Source organism: Gallus gallus, chromosome 28 (assembly GCF_016699485.2).
Source record: "Gallus gallus isolate bGalGal1 chromosome 28, bGalGal1.mat.broiler.GRCg7b, whole genome shotgun sequence".
In the NCBI taxonomy this organism is placed as follows: domain Eukaryota; kingdom Metazoa; phylum Chordata; class Aves; order Galliformes; family Phasianidae; genus Gallus; species Gallus gallus.
Window position 1 is genome coordinate 2712203 of NC_052559.1, and position 25601 is coordinate 2737803.

The 25601-nt window shown below is 54.1% G+C and overlaps 2 protein-coding genes and 1 long non-coding RNA gene across 10 annotated transcripts in view; 1 reads left to right on the forward strand and 2 right to left on the reverse strand.

The window, feature by feature from the left end:
* Positions 1-1150, forward strand: part of ATP8B3 (ATPase phospholipid transporting 8B3) — a 16569-nt gene extending 15419 nt beyond the window's left edge. For all 8 annotated transcript variants that reach the window (XM_046904658.1, XM_040653685.2, XM_040653683.2 and 5 more), the window contains one exon: positions 70-1150. In XM_046904658.1, coding sequence (XP_046760614.1) covers positions 70-456 — 387 coding nt within the window. In that variant the 3' untranslated portion in view covers positions 457-1150. The remainder of the gene's footprint in view (positions 1-69) is intronic.
* Positions 802-24983, reverse strand: ONECUT3 (one cut homeobox 3). Its single transcript, XM_003642857.6, has 2 exons — positions 23903-24983; positions 802-8331 (listed from the first exon to the last, which is right to left on the reverse strand). Exons 1-2 carry the CDS (start codon positions 24933-24935, stop codon positions 8039-8041), a joined length of 1326 nt encoding a protein of 441 aa, XP_003642905.1. The 5' UTR covers positions 24936-24983; the 3' UTR covers positions 802-8038.
* On the reverse strand, positions 11374-12914 carry LOC121107746. The gene is made up of 2 exons (XR_005842146.2): positions 12566-12914; positions 11374-12303 (listed from the first exon to the last, which is right to left on the reverse strand). It is a non-coding gene; the product is annotated as an uncharacterized LOC121107746 (long non-coding RNA).
* Positions 24984-25601: the final 618 nt, after the last annotated feature.

A 25601-nucleotide genomic window follows, 5' to 3' on the forward strand; every position in this document is an offset into this window, starting at 1 on the left:
AAGGGTGTTGCTGGTGATGGGATGGATGCGATTCCCCACGGAGGTCACCAGGCCCCTATCTCCTTGCAGAAGATCTGCTGGAAGGCCAGGCAGGAGCCAGAGCCCTCGGTGGAGCTGCGAACCCACATCCCCCGCGGTTCCTTCCACCGCCATTCCAGCTATGCCTTCTCCCACCAGGAGGGCTACGCCGGCCTCATCACCCGCGGGGAGAGCCTGCGCACCAAGGGCACCCACAGCACCAATGACATCCACAGCACCAATGACATCCACACCACCAACAGCATCCACAGCACCAATGACATCCACAACACCAATGACACCCACACCACCAAGGGCACCCGCTCCACCAACAGCACTCACACCACCAACAGCACCCACGCCACCAATGACATCTGTGCCACCACAGCTCTCCATCCCCAAGGGACACCCCCACCTTGGCCCTCCCGCCATAGCTGACCTGGCCACATCCTGCTGGGGCCTCATGGGTTTCCTCCTCTTGAGGGCATCTGAATCCAATTTGGGGTGTTTTTGCTTTACAATCTCCACACACCCAAACCCATGGCAGTGCTGTGCCCTTTGTGCCATGCCCCCATCCCCCCCACCTCCCACTCCCCCATTCTTTGGGGGCCGTGCACAACCTATGGCATGCTGCAGAGCCACAGCGTGGGGAGGAGGAACCATGCAAACAACCACTCGGTGACCCGATCACCATTTTTTATCCTCATTTTTGTAATTAAAAGCCCCCACGCCAGCACGGCACACACACACACACACACACACACACACACACACACACGGGGGTGAATGACTAGAAAATAATTTATTGAAGAAACAGAAAGCTGCAGAAATACAACACAGTCATGACCAGTAGAGGATGAACAAATAGAGATTTTCTTTTTTTTTTTCTCTTTTAAAACCTGTTGACAGGCTGGAGTTCGGTTTCCTGGTAATTTCCCCTGCGTGAGTCATTGCAAAGAACAAGGAACAAACTCCAGAGCACACAGCACAGTTTGGATAAAGTGCCTGACACATAAGACTCTTTTTTTTTTCTTCTTTTTTTTTTTAATTATTATCTTTTTTTTCTTTTTTCTTTTTTAGCATTTGTAAATAGCTTAAACAAATATAATTGCAAGACACAGAGGAGTAACAATTGCATTTCGCTGTAGAGTAAAACCTATCCCATGAGATTAACAATGAAGCAGCGGCGAAAGAAAAATAATAATCATAAAATAATAATAATAAAAAAATCCAATTTAGTCAGAAGGAAAAAGGCATTCAGCAACGGAGGGATGTGGCCCCCAGAGCAGTGGGATGGGAGCGAGCGGTGCCTATTGCTATGCAGAGAAATGAGCAGTGGGGTGGGTGGGTAAACCCAGTGCTGTGGGCTCCTCCTGGGCAGGGTGAATTCTGCCTGACTTCTTGTTCTCCTTTAGAAATGTACGGGGGAGAAGGGAGGAAAAGAAAAGAAAAGAAAAAAATAATAACACAAATGGGTTTGTTTGTCTTTGTGTTTTTAATTTCCTTTCTTTAAAAAACCCTGAACGAAGAAATAAAACAGAAGGAACCGAAGCATCCATAACGCACAGCCCCAGCCCCGGCTGCAGCTCCTCTTCTGCTCTGAGATGAGGGAAAAGGAGCAAATGTCCCCACTGCCCCCTTGAAGTGACCCATGGATGAGCCCTGGGTTCTGGCTCTGGTCAGAAGAGAGGTGTTGTATGAAGGATCTTGTCTTGATACTCCTGGGCTTGGCACCAGGAAGTGCAAGCTCTGGGCCCAGTGCTGGTATCCCATCATTGGAGACCTCCTTAGAGCTGGGAAAGCTCAGCTCGTGGCGGGGTTATCATGGGATGTCAATGCCTGAAGCTTGACTTTGAGGTTCCGTGAGCCCTCTGCTCCTCCTCTCCTAGTGGGGATGGAGATATTGCTGCCCCACTACAAATGTTTTCTTGACCGAAATGGAGAACCAACCTGAGGCTTCACAAGTAACGGGATGACCCAAATCCCTGAAAACTTCCACAATGGAAATAGGGCACAATGACCGGGCTGAACTGCGGGACTTGGTAGGGCTGGAGGTCCCAGACACCCTCCTCTTCCTCATCCTTCATCAGCATGGAGCCCTGGGATCCCTGATGGCCCCTACCAGATGGGAGCTGCTCTGGTTGTTTTTTGAGGTGCCCCATTGGGTTCCAGTTCTGTTCCTGCTCCCCACAGCACAAAAATGCCCTTTTGGGGCAACCCTGGTCAAGAGAATTGTCTTTAGGACAGAGCTCGGATTGTCATTACCTGCAGGGAAAAAAAAAAATCTTTGGTATCTTTGCAAGTTGCTCCTCAAGGCATTTTGGTAGGTGTGGGCAGCAGGCGAGGCTGGATCCAGCATAGGGCAAAGCCCCTTTGGTTCAGTGGGTGCTGGTGGGTGAAGGACAAGGACTGCACTCAGTGCTCAGCTTCTCTGGGATGTCCCAAATCATTGGGTTCTTGTTCCGAGGTGGGAACCAGTTGGGCTCTGTAGGCTCCTAGGACTGGTGGCTGTGGGCTGGGTCTAAGCTTGGTGACACCTTCTTGTGGTTGGAAGTGAAGTCTGGGCATCCAAACAACAACGTTGCGATGGACCTCCAAACAGCAGCATTTCCCCAGAAGAAACCAGGAGGGTTGTGTGGATGGACAGCCATGAAGACGATGAAGGCTGCAGGATGCTGCATTGAAGAAGATGCAGGTATAAACCCTATTACACTTTTGGGGACCATGTTGGTGGAGCACAAAGGAGTTGAGATCTTGTTCCTTGCAGTCATTTGAGCTTTGGGGCCACATCTAGTGACAGAGGTGAAGGATGGAGAATGAAGAGGCAGAAGAGGACTCAAGAATCAGCATGTTAAAATAAAGGCAAGGATGGAGGCAGGTCTTCAAGGACACCCCAAGGGAGAGCAACTCGGGGCCATCATACAATCACAAAATGGTTTGGGTTGGGAGAGACACTTGAAGATCACCAGTCCCACTGACTGCCATGGGCAAAGATGTCCTTCACCAGGTGAGGTTGCTCAAAGCCTTGTTCAGCCCAATGTTGAACACTTCCAGCAATAGGACATCCACACCTTTGGGCAGCCCGGTTCAGTGTCACTATCCTCAACGTGACAAGCTTCCATTGCCCAGAATGGCCGCAGTGTGGGGAGGAGGATGGTGATGGGGCATTGGGGCCATTTCCCTCACCTCAGAGCACATGAGGAGCCCAGAGCTTTGCAAACTCAGGTGACGGTGGCTGATTGTCTCTGTCTCTCTTCTGCATGAAGACACTTGGGCTTTGACACACAGATCTGGATAAAGCACAAAAAAATCCCCAAACCTGAGAGGCGCGGGACCTGGCGGGGTTGGTTTGGCATGGGTGGGCACACACAGGGGTCCCGTGCCCCAGACACCCATACCCGGTTTGCTGGGCATGGGGTCGTGTGCCCCCACAACCCCCTGCAGCCCCTACACCGTCCCCCATTGGGGTAATACAATGTGCAGAGAAAGGAAAGGGAGAAAAGAAGCGAACAAACCAACAGAGGGGGTAAAGGATGGCTCTCCCATAATTGTGTGATTGAGAAAAGGAAATAAATACGGTGATCCATGCAGAAAACTCTTAATCAACCCAGAAGTCATGGACAAAAAAAGCACAGTTTGTCCCCTCCCGCTCCCACCCGACCATCCCTCCCCGAATAATTATTACATTACTTCAAGAAAGAGTATATTTTTTTCATGCATAAATCAAATTCTCATCTTGTCTTTTTTTTTTTTTGTCTTTTTTTTTTGTCTTCTTTAAATTACATTTGAACACAGAACACGTATAATAAATACTCTCGTACGACATGACTCAGAGAAAAGTAACACATCTGAACGCAAAGGTATCGTCATCGTTATTCGTTTTTCTTTTTTTTTCTTTTCTTTTTTTAAAAGGACTTGTTTAAATATGAAATCTGTAAACTCCGAGGGTCCTTTTTAAATCTTTCTCTCTCTCTCTTTCTCTCTCTCTCTTTTTCACCGTGAAACAATCCAGCTTTCATCTCCTTAACATTCAATATGTCTCCCATTGAACGCGTCAAAGAAATAAGAACATGCCGTCTTCTGCAAAATTATAATTTAACAGTATAAAGCTTCAAGTCACAAATTCCAAAAACTAGCTAAGTAATTTTTTTTTTATCACATAAACTATACATTAAATATTTTGAGGTATTTCAGAGAACATTGTCAAAGGCTTGTAAGGTCTGTGCTGGGTGGAAAAGAAGGCTTTCTCCTGCATAGAGAACGTCTTTGGTATCACAAGCCATGTGGGTGTTAGGGAGAAGTGGGGTTGGGCAGGATCTGGTCAAGGCAATAGTGTAGAGGGTATGGGGATGGGGGGCAAGCAGTGGGATGCTCTGGCCTGCTCTCAGTGGGATGCAGGGGCTGCGGATGGCTCTTGGTGTCCCCATGGCGGGGCTCCAGTTGGGTTCATGACTTTGGCCAAGTCTGGTCCAATTCTAAAGGAGCCATTTCCCACAAGACACAACAGAAGGAGCCTGCAGGGGTGGTGCGGCTGGCAAAGGATTCCTGGAAGGCTTCACCCACAAAGAGGGGAAAACCAACACAAAGAGCCAAGCAGGTGCGATTCGACCCAAGATTTCCCTAAGCTTTGGGAGATTTCTGTGGAAGAGCATCTTCTCCTGAGGGTCCTCCCATTGCTTCTTCCTAAAGCAGAGCCACCCCTGACCCACTCAACAGCGAAAAACAACTCTGCAGGAACCTGGAAACCTTTCCTGCTGGAGCACTTAGCTCCAAAAGAAGGGTTTGGAGAAAGTCAGTGGTGAGAAACGCCACGCATCCTCTCTGTGCTATCGAGAAAGGAAACAGAAGCTCCAGTCTGAGAAGAAACATCCATGGTGGAATCCATCCATGGTGGAATCCATGTCTCTAAGATCCCTGTTCTACCATTGGGTTCTGCATGGTTCCAGAGCAGAGCTGGCCATGGTGCTGACCCCGAGAGGACACCACGACACCGGGGGAGTGTGCTGGGGCAAACGGGGACACTGGGGGACATCTGAAGGGGGACACACTGGGGAAACCACAGCAAGAGGGAAGGGCGATGCTTTCTCTTCCAATAGGACAAGGGTTTGGCTTTCTGTTTTCTCCATCCCAACACCCAAAGACTACAAGAGTTGCCAGAATCCGTTCAGAGAGCTGAGGTAACAGTGAATCTTCAGGACAGAACTAAAAGAAAAAAAGCGGAGGAGCAAAGAAATGGCCACACACCTTTGGTACAAGAAAAAGGCACTCATCGACCACGCTGCCATCCCGGGGATGCTCGCTCGCCTTCTCTCGCTCTCGGGGGGACTCACGGGGCGCAGGGAAAGCGGCGCTGCCAGCACAGACCAGACAAGGCAACAAAATCTTTGGTATCAGACGTGATTTTCAAATCACGAAAATTGAAAACTCAAGTGAGGTAGCCTTTATTCTCGGGTTCTCACTAGAAATGTCTTTGCATCCTTGAGGGCCTGTGGCATTTACTTTTTTTTTTTTTCTTTTTTCTTTTTTTTTCTTTTTTTGGTATATTTTTGTTTGTTTGTTTTCCTTTTTTTTTTTTCCCTTATTTTTTTTCATTTTGTTTTGTTTTGTTTCTGCGTGTTTTTCACTTCCCAAACCAAGGCCCCCTTCCTGGCTTTTCAGCCCTTGAATACTACCCGATGGGGTTCAGGAATGCCGACACCCCATCGTCACCACATCACGACAAGACAAGAAGAAACAACGTCAGGGGAATGCCAGCGGTGGGGAGCGGATTATGGGGGGTGAGCTTCGCTTCACCGTGCTTTTCGGGTTCTGGTTGGCACCTGCCCCTTCCCGGCCCATCTTCCTCCCTCTCGCCCATCCGCTCCCCCTGGCAATGGTTGGGGTCGGTGTGTGAGGCCATGCCCACGCTGGCCCCCACCTCCCACCCACCCCATCAGCTCTTTGGTAAATCTGTCCCAGAATTCATTCCCAAACCCTGTGGTGGGTCAGGGCTTTGCTTGTAGGGTTTTTCCTTTCTCTCTTTCATTCTTTTGTCCTTTCTTTCTTTCTTTCTTTTTTCTTGTTGGGTGCTTTTCTTTGTTGTTTTTTGTTTGTTTTTTGTTTGTTTCTTTTTTTGGTGTACACAGACACTTTTTTTTTCTTTCCGTTTTTCCTTCCTTTCAACAAGGTGCCTTCCTGTTACACAACAGATCGCTCTCAAAGTAAAGTGAATCGAAGAAACCATAGCGCTAGAACACAGATGGTACTATTTTACCCGCATAAATTCAATAGTGTCCCATTATTATTATTATTATTATTTTGGTTTTTGGGGGATTGGCTTTGGAGGATTTTTCTTTCTCCCCAAGTGATGGGGCTGGCATGGGGGACCTGGCCTTCCCCTCCACCCCCAAGCCTCCCTCAGCCCTTCACAGTCCCCACAGCCCCTCCGATCCCCTAGGACAACACGGAGCCTGCGGGGCCAGGGCGATGTCCGAATGCAAGGGTTTGGCCTTGTGATTGCTTTTCATATGGCACAAGTCACCATCGAGAGCTTGGAGGGAACGATCATTTTGAAGCTAGTACCACTGCTCCAGAATTGGTTAAGGCAGGTTGTTAATTGGCACAAAAAAAAAAAAAAAAAAAAGAAAAAAAAAGAAAAAAAAAAGAAAAAAAAATCTTGTCATTTGCTTTTTTTTTTGTTTTGTAAATTTGCCGGTCTTTGCGTTGAGCTTGCTTGGTTGTAGTTTCTGTTGTTATCCCATTGGGGTTTAGTTGGTTTTTTTTCTTTCCCTTTCGAGCTCATCAGAGAGTTTTCCCCTTCTCACACACAGCATTTCGCAACCAGGTCCGTGGGATTTTCCTTGTCTGCTACACTCTGACGCTGCCTCCCGGGAGGGATTTGGTTTGGTTTTTGGTTTTGCAATTTCTTTGGTAACAGAGATGAAGACAAGTCAGGGCAAGAGTGCGTGTGGAGGGGAGGACGGGGCAAGACACAAAGCCAACAAAACTGCTTTGTCTGAGTTCATTCCTCAACCCAAAAGTGAACCAGGAATCCAGTGGCGAATGCTGGAGCCAGCCCGGCCCCAAGTCGGTTGCCAGGAAAGACGCGATTCTTCGCTCCAAGTCTCTCCTCCCATCTCCTCTCAAACAATTCATATTTTTAAATACCCGATTTCTGTAGCTAAAATGTGCTTCTTGACCTGCGTGGGCGCGAGGTGGAGCGGCCGCCGTGACGCTGGGAATGCTCGGAGCCACTTGGGGGGACCCAAGGATGGGTTGGGGTGTGCAGGGGGTCTGGTGGGGTGGGTGCTCCCGGGGGTCTCCGGGGGACGAGGACGGTGCCCATAGAGGAAGGTTGTGGGGCTGCCCTTGGTTGGGTTTCCAACAGCTTCAAGGGAGAGGAGCACCTCTGTGTCAATGGCGAAGAGGGTCCAGCTGCTTTGGGAAAACCTGCTGTGCCTCAGGGGAGCAAAAAGCTTCAGCAAGCAGAGACCTGGGGTCACCTTCAGGCACCCAGAGAGTGTTTTCCCTGCTTGCTCCCCTTTAAATAATGGGGATTTCAGCCTCAGAAAGCTGGGGTTGTACCAGAGACCAGCCCCACAACTTCACCTCCTGCATTTCCTCCTCCGTCTTTATCCCAAAACTGTGGGAGCTGCAAGGGTGGTTGTGGTGGAGGCAGAAGTTGTGGGGTGCACAGGAGGGGACAGGGTGCCCCAGTCCCCAAAGACTGGACTCTGGCAGGGGGTGTGAATACAAGCTTTGTGAGGTATCCCCAAGCAACTCCTTTCCCTCTCCTCCACCCCACATCCCACACTTCATGGGGGTTTCCTCAGAGCCCTCCACGGGAAGGAGCCAGCCCAGCTGCAACCCCCATCCCAGCTCCTCAAGCTGGATGGAGGTGACAGCAGGACACGACACCAGTTCAAGGTGGGGGACTCGCAGTGCCCAAAAGCACCCACCCCAAATGGGGCATGCGCACGAGGCTGAGTTGGCTTTGTCATGAGGAGGATGTCCAGGAAGGGGCAGGGAGGGCTGGGGGACATCATGCTTTGGAGAAAGTGCTTGTAGAAGAAGAGGGGACCCCGGGGTTGGTGCCTGGCTCCTCCTGCCAGCGGTTCATACACCGCCGGCGGGCGTTCATGAAGAAGTTGCTGACGGTGTTGAGCTCCAAGCCCAGCTGCTGTGAGATGGTCATCTGCATCTCCTTGGACGGGCGCTTGTTCTCCTTGAAGATGGCGATCAGGGTGCGGCGCTGGAGGTCCGTGAAGACCAGCCGCTGCTTCTTGGGCTGCAGGCTCCTGTCTTTCTGCTGCTCTTGCTCTTTGCGTTTGCAAGCTAGACGTTCAAAAAGAGAGAACAGGGCCATTAATTGGTGCTGACCGCCCTGGCCAGCTTGCAGGCTGCCTGGCTGCCTCCCAACACCAGGCCCTTCCTTCCCTCCAGGGAACCTGCTGGCTTTGCGCCCATCGCTCCCTTGGCTGCCTCCCTCCTCTTTCTCCCTGGGCCTCCCAAGCAGCAGCGTGAGCAAAGCCTGGGGGAAGCCCAGCACCTCCAGATTCCCAACATCCCAAATCTCAGCATCTTCTGCTGACCCTGGGGCTAGAGACTGAGGAACTCCTGCACCACCTCTGCTCCCACAGCCTGGCTATAGGGGCTGCACTGTTCCTAAATTATGGGGGTCATCCACCAGCAGGCTTCCTTTGCTGTGCTCTGGCCTCCACTGCCTCCTCTGCAGATCTCACCGGAGGACTCAGGGGCCTCCTCTTGGCTGTCACATCCATCTGCTGGCTCCAAAACACAGGGGACAGCTGGGGATGGGGATGCTGGGGACTGCAGTGGATGTTTCATGGCATGGACTAGCTGACTGATCCTGTTTCCACTTCCTCTGGAAAGGGTTTTTCCATCTCCAAAGGCTGGAGAAAAGCCAGAGTGGTCTGAAAACCCAACATACTGAGGTTCCTAGTGTGCCTTCACCACTGGATCTGCTGGCACATGTGTCAGGATGAGCCAGCATCTAATTAAAAGCTTTCCATGTAACCTCCCTTGTGTCAGAACGTAGGGTACCCAGGGACTTGGTTGGGTCAGGGCTTGTGAAGGGCATGGACAAGGCCCTGCAAGACTGGGAACACACTCTTTCTTCCTGGGAAGCTCACAAAAGAGTCACAAAAGCATGGTCTGGAGACTGTCTGAGGAAAGTACCACCCTTGCCCCAAACAGAAGCAGTTTTCAGCTTTTGGGGTTTCTTGGTTTGGCTCTTCTGAAAGGATTTTGCAGGGAGGGCACAGGTCATTGGAGACATTCACTGTCCAGAGGTGGGTGGAGGACAGATGTCCACTTGCAGACACTTCCAGGAGCCTCTTTGAACCGCTGCACAGCTCAGAGGAGCCAAAGGCTGAAACTGAAAGCAGCAATGGGGCAGCACCGTGGGGCCATGGCTGGTTATTGCCTTGCTAACCTCCTGCCTGCCCGACAAACCACTGCCAGGGCAGAGCAGCAGGCAGCCGCCCAGCTGGGAGTAATGGGAGGGGGCTGGAAGCCACTTCTTCCTAGTTAGAGAACAAGCAACATCTCTCTTATTTCTTCACCCTCCCTGCACTGCGGGTCCCCTTTGCACCACCTTGAGCTCACACAGAAGGACAACAGCCACCCCTTCCACCCAAAGCTGGGGAGACCCAGAGCTCAGCAAAGCAGGTAATTAATTCACCCAGCACATTTAACCTCCATTCCCTGGCTGCTGGGCTCGCTCCTCAGCTGGCACTCGCTCCAAATCAGCTGCCTCTGGTGAAGCAGAGCCTTCCCCCTCCCCTACCCCCCCAAGCAGGGTTTGCAAAATGCCCTGAGTCCAGGGGCTGCAGAGCAGCACCCGCGGAGCTGTGGGGCAGCCTGTCCCAGGGTTACCATCCTCAAACAGCCAGCAGAGAAGGGTTGAGTGGAAACCTACCCTATGACCATCAGATGCTTGCAAAAAGAACAAACAAAAAAAAAAGCCTTTATAGAAAATTTGACTTTTTTTTCTTTTTTTTTTCTTTCTTTTTTTTTTCAGACATGAATTAAAAATTAAAAAAGATCCCTCCCCAAAAACCCCTGATAACAAATTGGAAGACGTCCCCCCCACCCTATTGCATCTTCACCCCGATGGGCTGCACGCCCACCCACCACCACATGCCCTCCCAGTGCCCCCCAGTGTCCCCCTGGCATGCTGGCACCCACCCCTGCGTGACGCCATGTGTCCCACACAGATACACCCCGGGTACACAGCAGGTGTACAGTGATGTGAGATGTGTGTGCACATACAGACGTGCCCCCATGGGAAGAGCCTGCTGCAATCCCAGTAAAGCTGCAGAGCTGCACCCGTTCCCACTGCTGGATGGCCAGCCAATCACCCAGCATTCTGGCTTTGCAAAGCCACATTTCTCTTCCCCTGCTTCAATTATTATAAGTAATTATTACAAGCCAGTCACCCATTAATAACCCACAGCTCCAAGGCAAGCGCTGACCATCAGGGCCTTGCTGATCAAACCACAGCCCAGCAGCAGGACCAGCACTGAGCACTGCCTGGATAGAAGCGATACCCCGCTCTGCACCCCTCCATCCTCCCATTATTTTGGCCCACAGCACAGCAGCAGGGGATGCACCCCACATTTCCTATGCTCATTTTATTTATTAATTTATTTTCCTGCTGATGCAGCCCAGCGCCCCCCCCTTCCCTTCCCCCCCCCCACCCCCCCCCCCCCTTCCTCCCTGGCCCCATCTAATTACAGCTCGGCACGGCACAAATCAATAGTGACGCTGGTCAGATCTATTTACAGCCACGCACCCCCGCGGAGGGTCCTTCTGCTCCCCTCTTCCCTCCCCCCACCCCCCCCAGAAGGCACTGAGGACAGGGGACAGCCAGGGCACAGCCTGGAGCCCTGCCCAGGTCAACACGGGGACGTTTTGTTTGCTTCACATCCCCTATTTTTCCAAGTCTTGAACTCCCAATGACTCATCTTTGGCTTCATGCCGTTCTCCTTCCCATCCTTACAGGTTCTCCAGGTCTGATCCCAGTGCTTGGGAACAGGGACACACAGTGGGGTGTTTCCATGCCTGCCCCCGACTTATTTACCCAGCAAATGCCCAAGCACAGAGTTTGCTCCCTGGATCATCCTGCCACACCAGGACCAACACTGGGGTTAGGGATCAGGGCTCCCCATAGCTCAGGGGGTGCTCTGGGGGCAGTCAGTGCTGAGCCCACTCATCCCCACCGTGCAGCTCTTCCTTCCCTCCCAGCTCAGTGAGCAACGTGTGAACCTCTGAGACCTCAACAACTCCACCAGGTTCAGCTGGGACCAGAAAGAAGCACCGGAGTCGCAACGAGGCAATGACAGACAAGGGGACTGCACAGAGGCCGAGCCTTTTGGACACCAGGCACGCAACCCGAGGGGCATTTCATCCCCAGAAGAGCTGACCTGGCTGCAGGAAAACCACAGGGAGCAACGCCAAGGAGCAACTCCAGCGAGAGGAAAGACCTCGGAGAGCAGCGGCATCCCACCCGCCTTCCCCAAAGGATTCTGCCGGGGGGTTCTGCCTCCTCGGAGCCTAATGTCACAGGGAGAGCGCTTTCCTTGACTTAACCTTGACAGCTCAAAGCAAAATAACTCCCAAATCATTTCTAAAGGGACATAATAGAGACAATCAAATGGCCGCTGTTCAGAAGCTGCGATTATGCCTCGCAGCGTGAACTCCGCGAAGCATTTAACTAATACCTGATGGCTTTGCAGGCTTCCGCAGCCTGCCAGACACTGCTTGCTCTATTATACCCGCAAACCTCTGTTTTCTCAGCCCCAGCGTGCTCTCCCTCTCCATTCACTTGCAATACAACCTGTAATTTTCTGCCCACTTTGCTTAAGTGCTGGTGATTTGTTGAAATCACAAAAGACAGCCAGGGGCTTTCAGAGCCAGCATGCTGGCTGCAAGTGAGGTTAGGGTGAAAAAAAAAAAAACACAGCGGCTTTTCTCTGTTTCTCCCTGTCAAATCGGCTCGCAGCGGTGCGAAGGGGCATTTAGGGGCTCCCAGGGAGAAGGCTGAGCTCTCAGTTCGGGGTCTGCAGCTCTGAGCAAAGTGGGGTTGGCCCACTGTGGCAGAACCACGTCTTATCCTGAGCAGAATCGACCTCGAGGCATCTTCACCCCAAACGCAGAGCGGAGCAGTGGTGAGGCTTCACTTTGAGTGCTGCGCTCAGTGTTGGGACCCTCCGTGCCAGAAAGACGCTGAGGTGCTGCAGAGCATCCAGAGAGGGGCAGCGGAGCTGTGGAGGTCTCACTGTCCTGTGGGTGAGGGAATGGGGTGGGACAGTCGGGAGGAGGTTCGGGGGAGACCTCATTGCTGCCTGCAGCTCCTGAAAGGAGGTTGTGGCGAGTTGGGGTCGGCCTCTGCTCCAGTAAACAGCGTCAGGGTGAGGAGGAACCGTGCCTGGAGGTGTGCGGGGAACGTGGAGATGTGGCGCTGAGACGTGGTCAGTGGGCGCGGTGTGACGGGTTGGGGATACGAGGGGCCTTTCCGGCCCTGACTGACTCTGTATGACTTTACCTTACGGTGCGGGAAAGGCGCCCGCAGGGATGTGACACAGAGTGGGTTCTCCAATGGAGATGTGCTCACAGCGGCCCTTCCCGCGCTGTCCCTGCGGCCCTCAGGCCTCGGCCTTCCCGTGCTGCTGCAGGACGGGGACAAACCTCCGCCCGATCCGCTTCCAGAGCCCAACAAATTAAATCTCCTTCCGATGAGAGATGAGCTGAGGACCCACAGCGGCTGCGAGGCACCGCCAGACACCCACACGGCTCAGTGCTGACGGCTGCGCCCACCTCAGGCCCGGCGCTTTGCACCCCCCCGGGCCGCCCCGCCGCCATTTTGGGGCTCCGCTGCTCCCCGTGTTCACCCCCCCCCCCAACCCGGAAGTGGGAATGGTTCCTTCCGCCCCCCCCCACGCTGCCGCTCCATGGGCCGTCCCCGCCGCTCTGGCGCCCCCCTGCGGATACACGGCGGCATTTCCGCCCCACCCTCCTAGGGGGCGGGGCCACATGCGGCCACGCCCCTTATCGCTGCCCAATAGCGCGTTGTGATCGCCCCCCGCCGGGGGAGGGCGGGGCCAATCCGGTGTCTCCATCCCCCCCTTCCCAGCGCCATGGGCCGCCCCACACACAGTGCTGGAAGGGTCCATTCACAGCTGGGGGGGGGGGGTTGGTCAGGGGGCACTGCGAGGAGGTGGGGTGGCACAGAGGGGCGAGGAGGGTGTCCCGGTGTCACTGCATGCACTGCCCCATCAGTGCCCATTGTCACTGCATGCACTGCTCGTTGTCACTGCAAACACTGCCCCATTGCTGCCCATCGTCACTGCAAACACTGCCCCACGGGTGTCCATCGTCGCTGCACACACTGCTCATTGCCATTGCACGCACTGCTCCACTGCTGCCCATTGTCACTGCATACACTGCTGCCCACTGTCACTGCAAACGCTGCCCCATAGCTGCCCACTGTGTGCACTGCCCCATGGCTGTCCATTGTCACTGCATGCACTGGGGTCCCAATGGAACCCAATGGGGACAGCGTTGAGTGTGACCCCATGGCCCCCCCCAGGGTTGAGGTGGGTGGGGGGCTCCCACCATCCCTCATTGGGAGCATGGAAGGAAGCTTCCGCCGTTCCCTTTAATGCTGACCCCCATGCAGAGCTGCTGCTTCTGGTAACGAAGCAATTAATCATGGTGAGCACAGGATGGATTTGCAATCAGGGCCCTGCCTGGGCCCCTCCGTGTTGCACAGCACTGGATGTGTTCCGGCCCTGCGCTGTGTGCCGGGGGGGGCGGGAGGGGTTGGTGCAGAGCATTGATTCAATGCAGTCGATTTTATTGAAACTCCCACGAGTGGCTTTAACTCCACATCGGATATTGCTGGCACATCAGTTTGATGGTGACGTGCCTGGCTGGGCTCTGCCTGTGGGGTGTGAGGAGGGGAAGGGAAATGGGGGGGCTGTGGGGGACCCTGCGGGCGGACCCTGGCTCTGCTTAGGGTGGGGGCATCCATGGGGTTGGGGGATATGGGTGGAGGATGTGATGGGTGTGCAGGGTCTGGTGGTCTGCGTGGGAAGTGGGGGTGGGTTCTGGAAAAAGGAAAAAAAAGGAGGGAAAAAGGGGGAAATTAGGATAAAATAAAAGTAAGAAGAAGGGAAAAGAAAAGGAAAGAGAAAAGGGGAAGGGAAAGGGAAAGGGAAAGGGAAGGGAAGGGAAGGGAAGGGAAGGGAAGGGAAGGGAAGGGAAGGGAAGGGAAGGGAAGGGAAGGGAAGGGAAGGGAAGGGAAGGGAAGGGAAGGGAAGGGAAGGGAAGGGAAGGGAAGGGAAGGGAAGGAAAAAAGGAAAAATGAAAAGGAAAATAAGAAAAAGAAAGAAAAGGAGAAAGGAAAAGGAAACAAATAAAAAGGAAAAGAAAACAAATAAAAAGGAAAAGGAAAAAAGGATAAAGGAGAAAGAAGAAGAAGAAAAAGAGAAAAAGGAAAATGAAAAGAAAAAGAGGGAAAGGGAAAGGGAAAGGGAAAGGGAAAGGGAAAGGGAAAGGGAAAGGGAAAGGGAAAGGGAAAGGGAAAGGGAAAGGGAAAGGGAAAGGAGAAGGAGAAGGAGAAGGAAAGGGAAAGGGAAAGGGAAAGGGAAAGGGAAAGGGAAAGGGAAAGGAAAAGGAAATGGAAAAGGAAAAGGAAAAGGAAAAGGAGGACTTAGGGGAAAAGGGAAATGGAAGGAGGAAAAGGAAAAGGAGAATGGAAAGAAACAAACGAGGACGGCGATCACCGGGTGGGTGCTGCGGTTCTGCCCCGCTCAGCTGCAGGCTGCCCACTGCTGCTCTTTGTCTTCACCCATTCTCCACCCCCGTTGCACACACAGCACGGCGCTCACCCCTCCTGCTGCACACCCACATCACCCCCATGGTGGAACTGCTCCGAAAATGCACAACAATCATCACCTGTTTGTTTTCTTAAAGCCTTGGAACCGATGGCGCTGCTGAGAGCGATCAGTTCGGGGCCAAAAAACATCAATTCCACTTTGGGGATGCCTTCAAATTCTCCTAAGGAAAACCGTTTTGATATCAGTCTGAATGAGAGCAGTGATTTGGGGTCACTTCCTTCTATTTCCCTTTTTTCCCTGGATGCGAACCTGAGCGGATGGAAACGCATCAGGAAGTTTCTCAACTTGGTGCTTTTTTGCCCCATTTTTGAACCGACCGAAATCTTTGGCCAACCGTAAGGTAGGTAGGATAGAAACAAAGCCATCAACTGACAGAAAGCTGCTCAAATGCCCCAAATCGGGCACCGAGCTGCTCCTGGCTGCCTTCTGTGATGGTGGAGCTCTGCATCAACACAACTTCGGACAACCGCTGGGTTTAGAGGGAAGAAATGCCCTGTTTTTACAGCCTGATGGTGGGATTGAAGCGTTCACCTTTTGGTCAGGACAAGGGATGCGTTTGGAACAGAACCCAGAGCAAAAGCAGTGGAGGATCCCCTGCTTCACCGCACCAAAGTCTTGGGGCCATGAGCGACCTGAGCGAACCCTTCCAAGGCAGAAATGGCACCAGATCCCTCCGATCCGGCCCAGAAAATTATAATGATAATAACAATAAATGAAAAAAAAAAATAAAAATTGAAGTTCTCAGACAGGCATTGATCCTTGGGTCTATTTTCAGAGCCTTTCATCCAAGCATTATTGCAGGGAGGGCACTGAGAACGCAGGCAGCGCGACGCCGACCGCACGGCTCCCCCATTCCCAACCTGATGGGGACCCCCCCCCATGGTGGGGGCTGTGAGAGCGCAACCCCACAGCACCACCCACCTCCATCCCTCTGCCCTCCATCCACCCAAAGCTCCGCAATGGGACCGAGTGCAGAGCAGCAGCGCTGCTATCTCTGTCAGCCCCTGATACCATCACCCGTCAGCGGCTCCGAATACATTTGCAATTTTATCCCTAATGGAGAGAGTTCGCTCATTACCTGCTCTTTATCAGCCATGGGTAGCGTGACTTCCCACACAGGGGCATCGCTCCCTGCAGATAATCTTCCCACTGGAGGACTTGCCCTCTTACAAAGCCTCGCAGGGTTCATCGGATTTAATAACCCAGCGATGCTCTCTTAATGCACTCTGGGAAGTCCCGGCGTCTCCATGGGTGCACGCGGGGAAAGTGAGGCAGGGGGGATGTGGGGATGCTCCCATGGCAAAGTCCTTGTCTGTATTCTTTGTGCATGGAGCAAAAGCAAACCCGTTGGCCCCAGGTTTTGGGCCAGGACGGCGGGTCCAGGTCCCTCTTTGTGCTTTCTGAAGGATTGGATCTGAAGTTGGGGTCCCAGGGAGGGAGCAGTGGGGGCACCGCTGCTTCCCCACGGCCACCCACATTCACAGTCACACCGTGTCTTCCCAGTGCAATGCCAGAGGGAATCAGGGCATGGTTTGGTCGGAGCCTGGAGGCTGAACTGTGGGGGAAGCAGGTGAAGGAAGCACTGATGTCTGAGCAATGGGGCACCGAGTGGTACCCATGGGGGGGGGGTCAGGAACAGCAGCATCCCTGCAGCATCCCTGCCCACGTCTCACCTGAATGGAGCTCAGCTCTCTGTGCACCGCCTGCACCATTACGGCCAAGCGAACCCCTCCAGGCCTGAACTTCACTGCCTGCAAAGCACACTGAATCCATTTTACACGACTTCTGAACCTCCTTTGTGCTGCAGGAGCCACCGCAGTAGTGCATATCCCTACCTACACAGACACCAAGCTAGAAGTTAAGCTACAGATACAGCTTATAGATCACCCCTGAAATCCCAACAGCCCATGTGAACGTGCCTGCCTTACAATGCTGAGCATTTCAGTGGGATCCCCACCCTTTACAGCGTCCCATCCCCTCCTTTCAACACTCGCCTTTTGTCTCGCTATTTTTTAACAGCCCCAAAATGCTCTAAAATCCATCATCCATTCCTCCTGTCCGCCCCTGCCCGGCTTTACATCCTGCAGGAGATGATCTATACCATCCGAGGTATTAACGAGATGTTGAATTTCCCTTTAATCAGCAAATCTCACCACTCGATTGCCCCGTAATAAATGCACTTTGAGCTGCATTGCTCGCAAGGTTTGCACCCCTGCAGCCGTGGGGTTGGAGGAGAGCTGGGGGTCACTGCTTTGATTTGAAGGCAGGACCAAAAACCACATCCTGGGTGAATCGGAATCCCGACCTCCTCATTGGGATCCAAAGTGAGAGCTGCGTGCGTGGAGATGGGGTTAGGATGGGTCAAAAAGTGCTGGGAAATCTGGGGGAATTGGGGCAGCACAGCGGGAAACCGCTCCCCTAAATACCCCAAATGCTGCAGGAAATGCAGCCCACCCCAACCTGTGCCCCAAAGTCCCACATGGCTGAGGATCTGCAAAGCTCTCATTGTCTTTTTTGTCTATTTTCCTCTTATGTTTTGGCTTGCATTGCAAGGCAATGGCCGTGCCAAGCCTCTGCAATGGGAACTTTGGGTGCCAGCGAGGTTTCCTTATGGGATTTTTAGATCCAGGCGTTGCTGGAGAGCTGCTGGTGGAGGAGAGGTGCTGCACCCAAACACCATTCCCAGCTCAGGAGATGGCAGCCGGGCCACACTCTGCTCTCCCACCTCCATCCCTCCCCCATTCCAACCCACAGCTCACAAACCCCACACAGCTTCAGGGCCGTGCAGTGCGGCCCCCGATCCCACCCACAGAGCTCCAATCCCAGCAGCCCCAATCCCACATCCACCCTTACGCTATGGGCACACATCAGAGACCCCAACCCAGACCTCAGTGCAAGTGGGCAGGATGAGAGAGCACCGGATTTGCTATCCAGAGGAGAAAAATAACAACAATAAAGTAAAAAATAATCCCATATCCCACCCGCTCAGTCATATAACCCACATCCCAGTGGCTCAGTTACAGCAGGAACACACCGTAACCCCCCTCCCTCCCCTTTCCCCATCCCAAAAGAGGGAATTCTTATATATATATATATATTTACTATTATCCCTTCACGTTCTCCTTTTCCCTTTGGGTTGAAGCCCCATTATATGGCCAGGGCCAGGAAATCCGCGTCGCACACCCAGCGGCGCTCAATGGGATTTTAATAGATGTATTTTCAAATTAGTTCTGGGCCTTTCAAGACTTATCAGTTAAATGAGGTTTTTCACATTGATTCAAAGGTCAAACTGCGAGAGTTTTCTCTTCCCTGTTATCTCCCCCCCCCCCCCCACCCCAATGGTTTCGGTGGGGAGAACGTAGAAAAGTCACCCATTTATGCCCATAAACCAACAAACCCAACCATCATCCACAACCCCCCCAAAATAAATGGTCAGTGTTGGGGGTGGGCGAGTGGCAAAAGGCGAATGGGTTTGGATTTGGGGTTCCCATCAGGAGCAGATGAGGGTTGGGGGGGGGTGATGGGTTGGGGGGGCATTGGGCTTTGGGGTGTTCTGTGGGGATGTGGGGCCGGAGCTTCGCTTCAATGTGGGGAAAGAGGGGAGAGGGTGGATTTAATGTTTAACCGGCGGAGCTTTATTGGCCCCTTCTGACGCGCAGATTAGGAGCAAACACAGAAGGAGCTGCGGGCGGAGCGAGGCGGCCCCGGCCCTGATAAGGGGTGCGGGTGCGGTGCGGGGCGGTGCGGTGCCGACGGGAGGGGCAGCTCCGGTTGTCAGCGTGTGAAATCCCGAATGGAAACTGCAGGGAGAATCGATGGGAATAAAGCGGGGCTGGTTTGGGTTTTACTCTTCTTCTTTTTTTTTCCTCTTTTTTTTTTAATCTTTTTTCTTCGTTTTTCGCCCTTTTTCTCTTCTTTGATTCTTCCCTCTTTTCCCCCTTTTTCCCTTTTTTCCTTTTTTTTTCTTTTTCCTTTTTTCTTTTTTTTCTTTTCCATTCTTTTTTTTCTCAGTTTTTCTTTTTTTTCCTTTCTTCTTTTTTCTGTTTTTCTTTTTTCCCTTTTTTCTTTCTTTTTCTTTTCTTTTCTTTCTTTTTTACTTTTCTCCTTTTTTCTTTTTCCTTTTTCTTTGCTTTTTCATTTTTTCTTTCCTTTTTTCTTTTCTCCTTTTTTTCCTTTTCTCCTTTTTTCCTTTTTTGCTTTTTTTCCTTTTCTGCTTTTTCCTTTTTCTTTCTTTTTTCCGTTCTTTCCTTTCTTTTCTCTTCTTCTTTCCTCTTTTTTCTTTTTCCATGGGAAAATCCGTTTATTTTTTCCTCCCTTTCCCACTTTCTTTTCCTTCCCTATCACTGTTTTTAAGCGGTCGTCCCTCCCCGTGCCCACAAACGCTCCCTTCTCCTCGTTTTACATTAGCGAAACGATCCCCCCCCGACCCCCGGAGCTGCCCCACCGCCCCCGGCTCTCCGAAGGGTTCCGGCGCTGCTCCGTCCGAAGTCGTTTGAGCGAAGCTGGAATCGAAACAACGCTTCGAGACTGGGATATTTCGTAGGGCGTTCTCCTGCCTTGTTCTGGCAGTTCTGTGTTAATTAGCGGCATTCATTATTGCTGTTGCCAAAGCTCTCATGCGTTTGCTGGCCCTTTGCCTTGGCCCGGCGCCGCGCTGCTGCTCGCAGGGTTTGGGTTGTTGCAGTGGTTTTGGTCTGTTTTGTTTTTCCTTGAAGAGAAGCAGTGATTGGTGGGGGGTTGGAAAGCCGGGAGGGAGATGGGGAGAAAGCAAAGAGGAAAGGGAGAAAAAGAGAATAAAAGAGGAGAAAAGAAAAGGGAAGAAGAGAAGAGAAGAGAAGAGAAGAGAAGAGAAGAGAAGAGAAGAGAAGAGAAGAGAAGAGAAGAGAAGAGAAGAGAAGAGAAGAGAAGAGAAGAGAAGAGAAGAGAAGAGAAGAGAAGAGAAGAGAAGAGAAGAGAAGAGAAGAGAAGAGAAGAGAAGAGAAGAGAAGAGAAGAGAAGAGAAGAGAAAGAAAAGAAAAGAAAAGAAAAGAAAAGAAAAGAAAAGAAAAGAAAAGAAAAGAAAAGAAAAGAAAAGAAAAGAAAAGAAAAGAAAAGAAAAGAAAAGAAAAGAAAAGAAAAGAAAAGAAAAGAAAAGAAAAGAAAAGAAAAGAAAAGAAAAGAAAAGAAAAGAAAGAGAAAATGGAAAGGAAAGGAAAGGAAAGGAAAGGAAAGGAAAGGAAAGGAAAGGAAAGGAAAGGAAAGGAAAGGAAAGGAAAGGAAAGGAAAGGAAAGGAAAGGAAAGGAAAGGAAAGGAAAGGAAAGGAAAGGAAAGGAAAGGAAAGGAAAGGAAAGGAAAGGAAAGGAAAGGAAAGGAAAGGAAAGATAAAAGACGAAAAGACGAAAAGAAATGAAGAAAAGAAAACACGACAAGAAAACGAAAAGAAAACGAAAAGAGAAAGGAAATTAAAGAAAAGAGAGAACGGAAAACGAAAACCAAAATATAACGGGAAAAGAAAAGAAAGAAACGGGAAAGAGAGAAGGGAAAAAAACGCGAAGAAAACGAATATTGGCACAGAGCGCTCAGCGCAATCCCGGCCCGCAGCCAACGGCGGTTCCGTCCGGGGGGGCACAGCCGGGAGCGGCCCCATTCGGCCCCCCCGGAGCCCTCGGACGGCTCAAAGCCGCCGTGGAAGCGGCCGAGTTTTACGCACGGAGCCGCGAGCAGCGCGGGGCGGTGATTTCTCGGCCGAGTTTAGCGCCGATGCAAAAGGGCCGTAAGGATATTTTCGCTCTTTGGGGTCATTTCCAAGGGAGGATTTGCGAGTGCTGAGCGTGGGGATGGAGGTGTGGAGGGGACGGGGGATCCGCGCACCCGTGGGCACGCAGGGTGGGAGCGCACGATGGGTGCCGGCACCCACGGAGCTGCGTGGTGGGAGGGGGGCGAGAGGGGATGCAGGCACCGGGGGGGGGGTGGCTGGGGGGGGCAGCACCCACTGCCCTCCGCGGACACGCGAGGATGGGAACCGGGAGCCGTTCCCGTGAGGTCGGAGCCGACGGCTGCGCGGCGCCGTGGGCTCTTTTATTATCGTTTGGAGTGAATGTGGGACCCCGAAAAGCAGCGCCGTGGGGGACGATCCGGAGCGCACGGACCCCACGGAGGGGGGGAAGAGAAGTTTTCAGAGCCGCGTTGTGACCTGGGGGGGGGTTGGGGAGGTTTAGGGGGGAGGGGGACAGTGCCGCTGTTGGAGCACTCAAATGGACCCCACCGGCCACGCCGGGCCCCACCAGATGCTGCCCCACGGACACCCACCCCTATTTCTCGGTGCCCCCCGGGGGGAGCGGAGCCGCTGTCCCCTCCGGCACCGGCCGCCCCCCCCCCCCCCACTCCCCTCCGCCTGAATAATTAATGGGTCATCTGCGCACGGGGCGGCGAGAGGGGGAATTGGAGTGGAAAGAGGAAAAAAGCAGCAATGGCCATTTCTCGGGGCCCGGCGTGTTTATCGATCCCGGATTTACTGGCTCGGACAAACACATCGGGCGCACTCCTGAACCCGCTTGGAACCCATTTTCTCCACGCACAGTGCGGGGGTCGCGGCCCCGCGCCCCCCCTCCACGGCGCAGCGGTGGGGGATACGGGGCAGCCCCCTCCCCTATAACCGCGTTTGTCGCAGTCGGAGGGGCCGAGGTGCGGCCGCGCCGTCGGGGGATCGAGGCCGAGGACGACCGTGGGGTCCCTCTCGACCGACGGTCGCCCCCCAACCCCGTGTCCCGGGGGGTCCCTGACCCCCGTCAGCCCTTCCCGAGCGCTTTTGGGGCTGTCCCGACCCGACCCAAGCGGAAGAAGCGAAACGAAACCGGCGCCCATCGGGGCGGCAGAGGGGCCGGAGGTTGGGAACAAAGCGGGGGGCGATGTGGGGGGGTCCCCCCGGTCCGGGAAGGTGCGGAGGTCGGGTCCGGATCGTCGGTGGGGCGGCCCTGTGGGGCACTGCCCGGTCCGGCCGGGATTGTCGGAGTTGAGCGGAGTTGAATCCATCGCAAGGAGCGCCGCTTCGGTATTTTTTCTTCTGTTTCGTTTTGTTTTCGCAGAAAGGAAAAGAATTCAAACCTGAAGAAATGCGGGTCGTTATTAATTCTTCTTCTTCTTCTTTCTTTTTTTTTTTTTTCACTCTTTCTATTTCCGGAAATCCTTTCGGCTCTGGGAATTCAAAACCATTTTAAGGAGAAGGAATCCTAACCCGAAACCCCGACAGCGCGGGGAGGAGCGGAGCGATGGGAGCGGAGCGGAACCCGAACCCCAACGGCACCACCGCACCGCAGCGATGGGGCGCAGACCTTCCGGATCCCCCCCCCCGGACCCCACAATACCCCAAATCTTCCTTCGTTTCCATCGCGGTTATTATTTCAGATTTGGGCTCAATTAGCCCCAACAACGGGGGCATTAAACGGCAGTGTTTAAATCTTTATTTACCAGAACCTTGTAAAGCCAGGAACAATTTGCATTCTATTAACTGCTTTTCAATAGGGCATCGACTGGAACTAAAAGATGCCACTACCCTGTCCTAATTAAAGAGCAACTGAATTACGCTAAATACATATGAACGCCGCTCTCCTCCATAAATAACGGCTGCGGAGCGCCCGCGGGGAGCGGAGATCGGTGCAGACCCCCCCAACCCCCCCCAAGCAGTCACCCCACGACCACCCCACGGAGCACAGAGATGTGGGGCCATCGCTGCTGCGCTCCGACCCCTCCGCCCGCGCACCCACAGCTGCCGCGACCCCTCCGAGCCCCACACGGATCCGCGCAGAAAACGCCTTTTTATTACTGTTGTGGGATTTTTTTTCCCTTCTCCTCTCCTTTCCCCCTTTTTCCCCTCCTCCCTCCTTCCTTTTTTTTTTTCCTCCATTTTTCCCTTTTTTCTCCCCTTTCTTTTCTCCCCCTTTTTTTCCCCTCAGCTCTCGGCCCAACGCCGCGCCGAAGCAGAACGAACCCCCGCCGACCCCGCACTGATCAGCGCAGAAAACGCTTTTATTTTTGTTCCCTTTTTCCCTCTTTTCCCCCCTTTCCCCCTCTCCGTTTTTCTTTCCATTTCTTTCCATTTTCCTTTTGTTTTTCCTTTTTTTCCCTCCTTTTCCCCTCTCTTTCCCCCTCTTTCCCTCCTCCCTCCTCCTTTCCCCTTTCCATTTTCCCCTTTATTTCTTTTTTTCCCCCTTTCTTTTCCCTCCTTTTATTTCCCCCAGCAAAGCCGCATCTCTCGGCCCAGCGCCGGGCTGAGACATTACGATCCCCCGCCGAGCCCTGCACCGATCCGCAAAGAAATCGCTTTTCTTTTCTCTTTTCCTCTTTCCCCCCTTCCCTTCCTTCCCCCCCCCACCCCCTTCTTCATTCTCCTTTTCTCCTTCCATTTATTTTCCCTTTTCCTTTTTTCCCTTTCTTTTTCCTTTTTGTTTCGCCCACCAAACGCTCATCTCTCGGCCCAGCACCGGGCTCAGCTCCACCACAGCCTCACTCAGAACCCCCCATCGGATCTCTCCGCCCGATTTTCGCACCCCTCCCGGGTTACATCCCTGTTTCCCCCGTGCTGGGAGCCCCGAGATCGGACACATCGCTGTTCCCGGGGGCTGTCGGCTGCTCTCCGGGGTTGGGGGGGGCGGGGAAGGAAGGGGTGACGGGTCCAACCGGGGAACGATTCCCAACGGGAGCAGCACTTCAGTGCTCCCATCGCTGTCAGGAGCAGCCTGGGGGCAGAGGTGGGGGGGGGGCGGTGGGGGGGCGGTGTGATCATTCGGATTTCCTCCTTCTCCTTCTATAGGATTTCCTCTCTAGGATTTCCACTTTCTCCTCCTAACCGCCTCCACGCGGCTCCGTAACCCGCAGCCCCACAACCCCACCGCTGTGCGCGAGGGATCCCCACGCGCGTAACACCCCCCCCCCCACACACACACACATACAACCCCCCCCTCCACCTCCCCCCCGTGTCCCCTCACGTCCCCTCGCCCCGTACCTGCGAGCCTGAGCGCAGACATCCTCTGAAATTCGGGTTCCTGCAACCATTTCCACATCCTCCGGAAAGTCTCCCGGCCCGACTTGAGCTTACTCCACGGCTTTGGGTTCCGCAGCAGATCCGAGAGGGTCCCCTGCGAACGGCACAAGATCCTCTGCGCGAAGATCGCCTGCGGGATGCTGTAACGCTTCAGCTCGGCCGTGATCCTTTGTGCCACCTCTTTGGTGTTGATCTCCTCCACCTGCCCCGATCCTCCGCTCTGAGACCCGCTGGCCGAGGCCTGGCGATCCCTTTCTGCCAGCAGAGAGCCGCCGGCTTGGGGGTGCGGGTGGCCGTGCGGGTGCATCCCGTTGAGGGGCGGCATCATGGCCGAGCTGGGGGCCCCCAACCCCCTGGCCAGGTGCTCCTCGCCCCGGGACAGCATCGCGGCGTGAGAATCGAAGCCGTTGGGCGACAGCATCTTGTCGTTGGGCAAGTGGCCGCCGGGACCGTACGGAGTCAGAGGTTGCTGAGCGTTGTGCAGGCTGCCCAGCCCGTTGGGGAGAGGAGAGAGGGGCTGCCCCATAGCCGGCATGTCCTTGGGGTAGTGGCTGTAGAGGTTGCCCATGGAGGCGAGGCTGCGTTCGTCCCTCATCAGCGTGAAGCTGCCGCTCACGTTGCCGGCCAGGCGTTGGTGCGGGTGGTGGTGGTGGTGGTGGTGGTGGTGCGGGTGGTGGAACTTCTCGGACACGGTGGAGATGGGCGGCAGGTGCTGCAGGGGGGTGAGCGTGGTGTAGGTGCTGCTCAGGCTCATCCCGGACGGCGATTCGCAGGACATGCTCATGGCCGGGTGCAGCGGGGCCGCCAGGCTGTGCTCGGCGCGGTAATCCCCCCCTTCCAGGATGGATGCCATACCCGACACCATGGCCGGCCGCCCGTGCGGGACCAGGTTGCGGTGCGAGCTCTGCCTCCCGTGTGCGGGGCTCAGCAGCTCCGCGGGCTGCGAGTGCGGGACGCCGTGCAGGCTGCCCAGGTTCTCCATCGCCAGCTCCATGGTGGCTCTGCCGCTGCCTGTTCGCTCGCTGCCTTCCTCCCCCACCCCCCTCCTCCTCCTCCTCCTCCTCCTCCTCCTCCTCCTCCACCCCCCCTCCCTTCCCCTTTTCCCCGGATTAATTCAGACTCCGCGTTTCGGGGATCGATCTCCCTCTCCCCGCGTTCAGATCAGCATAGCATGATGAGCCGCGCCCGCCCGCCCCAGAGCGGTGCGGTGCTGCGCGGAGCCGGGAGCGGTGCGGGGAGCGGAGCGGAGCGGTGCGGTGCGGTGCGGAGCGGTGCGGGGCGTGAGCTCGGGGCGGCTGCGGCGCCGGCTCCCGGCAGCCTCGCTCAGGGCCGCGGCGTGACGTCAGCACCGCCCCGCCTCCCCCCGTGCCCCCCCCCTCCTCCCCCCCCCACCGAACCGCACCGGAGAGGGACGGAATTTGGGGGGCCGGGGGGGGGGGGGATACATAGCAGGGCCGCACCTGCACCGCTCCTCCCACGGGTAACCCCTCCACTACGGTGACCCTCCCTCCGGGTCCGACCCCCCTCTATAGGGTGACGCCCCCCACATCACTTGGTTGACCCCCCCCGGGTTGGGTGACCACCATCGCGAACCTCCAGCACCGCACAGCTGCCTGACCCCCCCAGGGCCCTCAAAGTGCCTGGCCCCAATGCCCCCCAT

Excerpts from the sequence above, each read along its gene's own strand:
- ONECUT3 (XM_003642857.6), bottom strand. The coding sequence starts at position 24,935 with ATGGAGCTGGCGATGGAGAACCTGGGCAGCCTGCACGGCGTCCCGCAC. Across the intron at positions 8,332-23,902 it reads GTCTGCGCTCAGGCTCGCAG|CTTGCAAACGCAAAGAGCAA; the intron begins GTACGGGGCGAG and ends TTGAACGTCTAG.